The 7109-nt window shown below is 35.7% G+C and overlaps 1 protein-coding gene across 1 annotated transcript; it reads right to left on the reverse strand.

The window, feature by feature from the left end:
* Positions 1-1500: 1500 nt before the first annotated feature.
* LOC106627354 (uncharacterized) lies at positions 1501-2265 on the reverse strand. The gene is made up of 2 exons (XM_036364623.2): positions 2120-2265; positions 1501-2037 (listed from the first exon to the last, which is right to left on the reverse strand). The coding sequence occupies exons 1-2, from the start codon at positions 2120-2122 to the stop codon at positions 1567-1569; spliced, it is 474 nt and encodes a 157-aa protein (XP_036220516.2). The 5' UTR covers positions 2123-2265; the 3' UTR covers positions 1501-1566.
* Between the last annotated feature and the right edge of the window lie 4844 nt (positions 2266-7109).

The following is a 7109-nucleotide window of genomic DNA, read 5'->3' on the forward strand; positions in this document are numbered from 1 at the left end:
CTTTACGCTCAGCTGATGCTTGCATTATTCTCTTTGCTCTTCGTCCTTTGTCAGCATGCTGAAGCTTGCCGGCAATTTGTAGGGCTCGGGTCCATATCCCTTTTGTTATGCTTGGTCAGTACTAATACTAAGGCATATATCTTCATACATTTGTATTTGCAAACACACACTCAGGTTTATCTATATAAAATTTCTTCTTTCTTGTTTTCGTTTTATTCTCACAGTGTTGCATTGTTTGCGTAGAATTTCGTTTGTGGCGTTCGCTCGTGCAGCACAGCAAAGATCTCAGTTTTTGTTACTGTTTTTGTTAATGTATATGTGTATGTATGTATAATTTTTATGTATGTCTATATATCTTCACAAAAGCAAAGTCTGCTCAACTGGTGGCAAGATGTTGCTGCTCGCTTTGTTTGCTTTTGTTTGAGGATACTTTTGCGATGTTGTTGCTTTAAATGTATATATTTATATGTCTGCTCGAATATGTTTATATGTATGTATTTCTTTGCATTCGCTCTCTAATATAGCTTCCACCGCAGTTTTATGAATGAAATCGTTCGACACCCTGACCCACGATACAATTAAGCTAAATTTTGCTCTTGTTAAGTACAATAAGAGTTGAGTTATTTTTCGTTGTTGTTTTTTTTTTTGCTTCTTCCTTTGCCTCCTTATTTTATTGAATTTTTTTAGATTGCATCAATTTTTTTACTGATTAAGTTTGGAAGTATGTAACTACTTATTTGTTGCTATGTTTGTTCAATAAAAAATCGTAGCTAACGCGGCTGGTTGAACACCTACTTAACTAACTTATCAAAAATTTTGGGTAAATATTTTATATTCGTACAATAACGAATACAAAGTCCACTGTAGATTATGGATTTGTTGTTGTCAGTCTGGGTGGAATTTGATCAAATGGTAGTATTTAAATATATTTAGATTTTATAAACCCAATCGATCTCTGGCTAGACAAATTAGTTCCAGAAACCTTCTAAATATGAAGATTAAGGGCTATGGGCCACAAATTTGGTTACTTTATTTAGTGAACAACTTTTTCGCGACATCCTCTGGGCGTTAATTTCTTAAAACCTAAACAAATTTGTAACAAGTCTGGTGGCATTCGTTTAGTCAGTTTGTCCGGCAGTAACATTGGGAAGATAGCAGAGACTTTTCCTACATTTTCTAACTCAATTCAATACAGTTCCCTGACGTTTTGAGTATGACAATACCTTGTTACTGCCGGACAAACTGACTAAACGAATGCATATCTCAATAGGCACGGACTGCTAACGAAACTTCAGGACAACTTAAAAGTGAACAAGAGCCAAAGACAAGAACACTCTCTTTCTATTACATCTATTAAAAATTTTACTTGCAGCGTAAAAATTAATCCGCTTTTTATACTACGAAAAAAATTGACCACCATCCATTACAACAACAATACAAAAAAAGTATGATAGAATGTAACTGAAAAATTAACGACTTTTCAATAAATAAGAATTAAAATTATTTGTTTAAAAACTATTTTATTCGAGATTTCAGGTACATGTATTCCAAAATGGATTACTTGACTTAAACGCGGTGTCTATAGACGACACGGCGAACTGTCTTGTAGTGGTAACCATCAGCTTCGAGGGAAGCAGATGGTTCTGGGACTGGTTCTGCTGCTGGTGGAATGTAAGTTTCTTCTGGGGCTGCTGGTTCAGGAGCAATTGGCTCCGATCTTACATCCAATTGGATCGGTGCTGCCGGAGCTACAGGTGCCGGCGGTGCTGGGGGAATGTAAGTGTCTTGCGGTGCTACCGCAGCAGGAGCTACGGGTGCCGGAGCTACAGGGGCCGGAGCTACAGGTGCCGGAGCTACAGGTGCGGGAGCTATGGGTGCCGAAACTTCTGATGGTGGTACGTAAGTATTTTGTGGTGCTAGCGGTTCCGACTTGACCTCCTCATGCAAGGGAGCTGGATAATCATAGCCACTTTGTAAGTGGGAGACATCAGCCGCGGCGCAGGCCAACAAGGCGAAGAAAATGGCGACGAAGAATTTCTGAAGGATGAAAAAAAAGTGATTTTAGTGTTCTATTTTTCTCTCAATTTATTTTTTATTCTTATGTTCTAGCATCTATTACCATTTTGGTGAGTGTTGAACTGCTTGCGTAATGTTGTTTGCGTCACTGTAGCCCGATTTTATTTATGCCACTTCAACCACTTAATCGCATATTTATATGAATTGTAAGAATGACCCGAAATGGTGAAGAGTCACCAAAAAGTTGTAATGGTGCTGGCCTCGATCGTTGTTTGAGTTCGTAGATTAGCAGCAATTAACTTGCTACGTTTACGCGTACATCTGTGACTACCGGTAAGCGGCCAACAATAAACAAAAACAAAATTGAAAATTTTAAGCAGTAAACTGACAAGTGATAAATCTTGTATAGGCATTCAAGTTGGAAGTATTATGGCAGAAAACATTTTCAGCACATAAAGCTTAATTTGTGTGCATAATTTCTTATTCATTGCCATTGATACCTTCAAAATTTATAATTTAAATAAATAATAAATATTTATGAATCATTCTATTTTTATACTTTTTCCACATGTTCTTTGTTACACCTTTTGTTAAAAACTACGCGATAAATCAATAAATAAATACCCCAGAGACAATAAATTTTACACCTAGGGTGTTAAACGCTAGAGTTTTCATAAAAAAGTATCGATATGATACCTCAATTAATTTTAAGGGAAATACTTTGAAAGTCTATGGTGCACCACTATTTATTCATCCTAGCCGAGTCTCTCCCCGTATTTGTAGTGAAAGCCTTGATATTACACAATTTCATACACTGGAACGTTTTCTGCTACCAGTTCCAGTATGACCATTTTTAAGGAACATTTATTTTATATAGCTCCAAATCTGCTACATAGTATAACTCGGCACTTCGCTCTTAGCCGCTGTCAACATTTGCTTTCAACTTTATCGTACTTAATTACGACCATACAAATACACTAAGCAAGTAACATAGTGTAGAAAATAATTTAGCAAAATTCTTGTCCCTTTTTATACTCTCTGGCAATGACTAACATCACAGACATATATAATATATATACATTATGGTAGCTCATAAATGGTACCAAACCATGAAGCTCTGTAAATATGTATGGCGATAGCAGTGATGTTGGTATTAGCAATAGTGGATTTAGTTTATTTTGTTGAGAAATATAATAGTGTCTGACGCTTTTTATTACTTCACCAAAAATAGTTGCGATTTCAAATTTAAGACTTAAACCTATAAGCTCTTTTTTGAGACCACTAAGGGCGGGAGATAATGAAAGATAAGAATATGGTACAACTGTTGGTGAAAAGTGTGAAGAAAAAGCCCATGCTTTGCTTATATATTATACATATTGGTATTTAATACATGTTTGAGATATAAGGTCTAGTATATAGAAATATATTTTTCCACGCGGAAATCCAGTGCAAACGATGGCTAAGCCCGGATTGACGGTTAGAAAGGTTTACTATGCGTTTGGTGGAATTTGCAGGGAATCGTCCAGAATGAGTTGCCCTCCTAAGGCCAAACTCTTATTTTGAAACTGTACTGTCAACAATTAGACGGCCTGAAGAAACCAATCGTCCAGCAATGGCCAATATGGGATGAATTTGTTTCGTTCCGGGCGCTTGGTTGGGAATTTCTTATACTTACATCTGCCTTAAAGTCTGAACAACCAAGTACAACTATTCCTGTCTATGACGAACGACTTTGCTGCTGTTTATTTAGGCTCTAAAGAAGCTTGCGAAAATCGACTCTCCCAGTTTTTTGCCAATAAAGAAGAGTATTTCTTAAGAGTGACATTATGAAATTACCACTAAAAGGCAGCAACTTATCGAACCGACGGTGCATAATTGACCGTAATCGAGACATTCTAACTATGCAAAATAAAATCTTAAATTTATTGGATTTCTTTTTACATGACCTTTTTAAACCTCTCAAGACTTTAAGGTAGTGTCGACGGCATGCAAAACTGAGAGCCTTTAACTTAACCAAGGGCAGCGGGGGTAGCTGGACAGTAGGTTAAGAGTACATGTTGTCATATTCTTATTCAAAACGACTTCAAACGATTTTACATCAGCAGCATATCTACAACAATAGAGTTGTGAAAGGACTACCTACGATTTGCATATTTTCATGCCAACATTAATATACAAATTTTACAAAAGTAACATGAAAATATATTAAAACAATCGCAAATAATTACAAGTAATTAAATTGTTATTTAGTTATTTATTTGAAAATTGCCAAATAAAATTTTAATTTCGTCGAGAATAAAGCTGATATGTACCATTTACCCTCTCTCGGGACATTTAAGTAATATTAATAAAACAGAAAAGAGATTAAAAAGCAAAAACAGAAAGCATATCAAATCACAAAGCACTCAAAGAAAAATATGCTTCATGCGCCACGCTTAACTGCATAGACATGCACACACACATACAAATGAACACATATGTCTATAGTGGATCAGCATGCCTATTTCATGTTCGTCAAAGGCTATGTGTGGGCGGGATGTGTATACAATATATGTGCTATCTGTCGCTTTTCAATATGAGCATGTGTGTGTATATGTTTGTATGTGTTTAGCGACGTCTTTGTGCACGCATTTGTCATAATCTCATCACCGCACTATCACTCAAATCCTATTAAGACACATGAAGAGAGCTCTTGGAAAAAAACACAGTACCATAGAGAATTGTACACCGAACAGACGAAGGCGTTTACAATCCGAAGGGAATGCATCTTAAGATATACCTAAACATAAATAAATGAATAAAAACAGGCATATCAAAAATTCATATAAATAAAATGGAATATATGTGTCCATTTATTTATGCTTTAATATTCTACGTTTTTGCTTCTAAATTTTTTGGTGAGGTTTTTGCTGCTGTATTTTTCTCTTGTTTTCGCTTTTCACAGAAATCTTACTTTAAGATGCAATAGCTTAGCAAAAATCCGTGACAGATACAATTACCCACACATACACACATACACTCATATCCATATTTATATATGTATGAGTAAGTGTCTGTGTTTAGTGGTGTAGCAAATACGCTGTCCGCTTTCATTTGCCAGCTGAGACGCGCTACAGCTGAAATTATGTATATATTAGGGTGGGCCATAAAAAACAAAAACAACTTTAATTATTTTTATGCCCTAAAAAGGGTATATTAAGTTTGCCAGGAAGTGTGTAACACTCAAAAGGAAACGTCGGAGACCCTATAAAGCATGGTAAATGATCAGAATGTCTAGCTGAGTGGATTTACCCATGTCCCCCATCTGTTTGTCTATCTGTATATATGCGACATGTGCCTCAGTTTTTGAGATATCGTCCTTTTCTTTCCAAGAAGCTGCTCCTTTAGTGGAATATTGGATCACTATAACATATAACTGCCATACAAACTAAATGGTCGGCAGCAAGTGCTTCTATGGATAACATTTTCATTTGACGAGATATCTTCTGTAAATTTGTCATGGATTATTTTCCAAAACTACGGTGTAAACTCCGAAGAAATTGCTCAGATTGGATCGGCATAGCATAAAGCTGCCATACATACTGACCGGTCAAAATCGAGTGCCTTATGGCAGCTTTTGCATTTGTAAAGGGTATTATAGCCGCGGTGCAACCGAAGTTAAGTTTTTTCTTGTTATCTTAGTTTTCTTAAAAAAATTGTCCAAAATTAAAAAAAATTATAGATACTGCTAATATTTGAGCTCTTCATACTATTTATATTAACATTGCGATTTTTGATTTTCATTTAGCACGATTGTAAAAAAGCATTAATAAGACATTTTACAAAAACATAGTTGAAAGTGTTAAAAATATTAAAAATTTTATTATTTTATATTACTAATTTTATATTACCAGCATTATTTTCGTCATTTCGGACGAATTTTTTTTTTTGCCCACCCTAATATATACATATATAAACAGTGCAACTAATACTTAGACTTAAGCCAGCCAAATCGTCAAGGCTCGCTGTGTTTTCTTGGAGTTTTCCGTTTATTTCATTTTTCATTTTTACGCCCAAAAGGCACGCCACTTCAGTACACATCTGTCCAGGGATATTTGGAGGCAAACGCATGTTGTTGCAGATGTAGTGTTGCTGTTGAGATTTCATGTTAAATAGACAAACAATTTGCCACAACAAATGGTGGGTGAATAGGGAGAAAGAGCGTAAAGAAATACCAAACTAGTAATATTACAAAGAATTTGTAAAATAATAGATGGTGTAAAAAAAACAGTTCTAGTTACCACAAAATGTTGACAAGTGACAGCCATAACAAAAAAAAAAAAAAAACCAAACGAAAAATGCTACAAAACACATGAGGATTTGTGCAAATGCATATGCTGCCTACTTGTCAGCGAATGTCCTTGGCGTGTTGCTTAGTAAGAGAGGGGAGAGTGGGAGAGAGAATTGCGCTTCTTACTCAAATTTATTACATTTGCACATACATATATTATATACCATATAAACATAAACATTTTCCAACATTTCATTTGAGCTCACGACCGATTGCACAGCAACCGGCAAAAAGCACTTACAAACACACACACACACACTCATACATTACCACACAAGCGCTCAGCATCGCTCATGCACACTGCCATCAACACCTAAGCTTTCGGTAATTTATGCTGTGCAATTTCATTTTATTGATGCTACACTTGATGCAGCTTAAATCAACAATTTTTCATATTGTCCAAATATTTTGCTGTGACCTTTTGCTTTTGCACTGCTTGCGCAATACGTTTACCTTCGCTGGCCTTTGGAGAAGAGCGCGGCATTTGTCACGTCGTTCAGTTGAGCGCCTACTGCTTGTCGGTGTAGAAAGCCAACTGAGTTGTAGAAGGTCACAAAGGCGGCGAAAAAGGCTATTGCATTAAAGTGAAATGTGTAGCGTTACAAAAGTATATACATACATATAAGTAGAACTATACAAAAACACACACTGACATATGTGTGTAGATGTGATTGCTATGTATTGTGCATATGTTGATTTGTGCTAATTTATCAAATGTTTAGGAAATGTAACTGAAAAATAAATTTCCCTCACTTATTTTTTG

This window comes from Bactrocera oleae, chromosome 6 (genome assembly GCF_042242935.1).
Source record: "Bactrocera oleae isolate idBacOlea1 chromosome 6, idBacOlea1, whole genome shotgun sequence".
Lineage (NCBI taxonomy): Eukaryota > Metazoa > Arthropoda > Insecta > Diptera > Tephritidae > Bactrocera > Bactrocera oleae.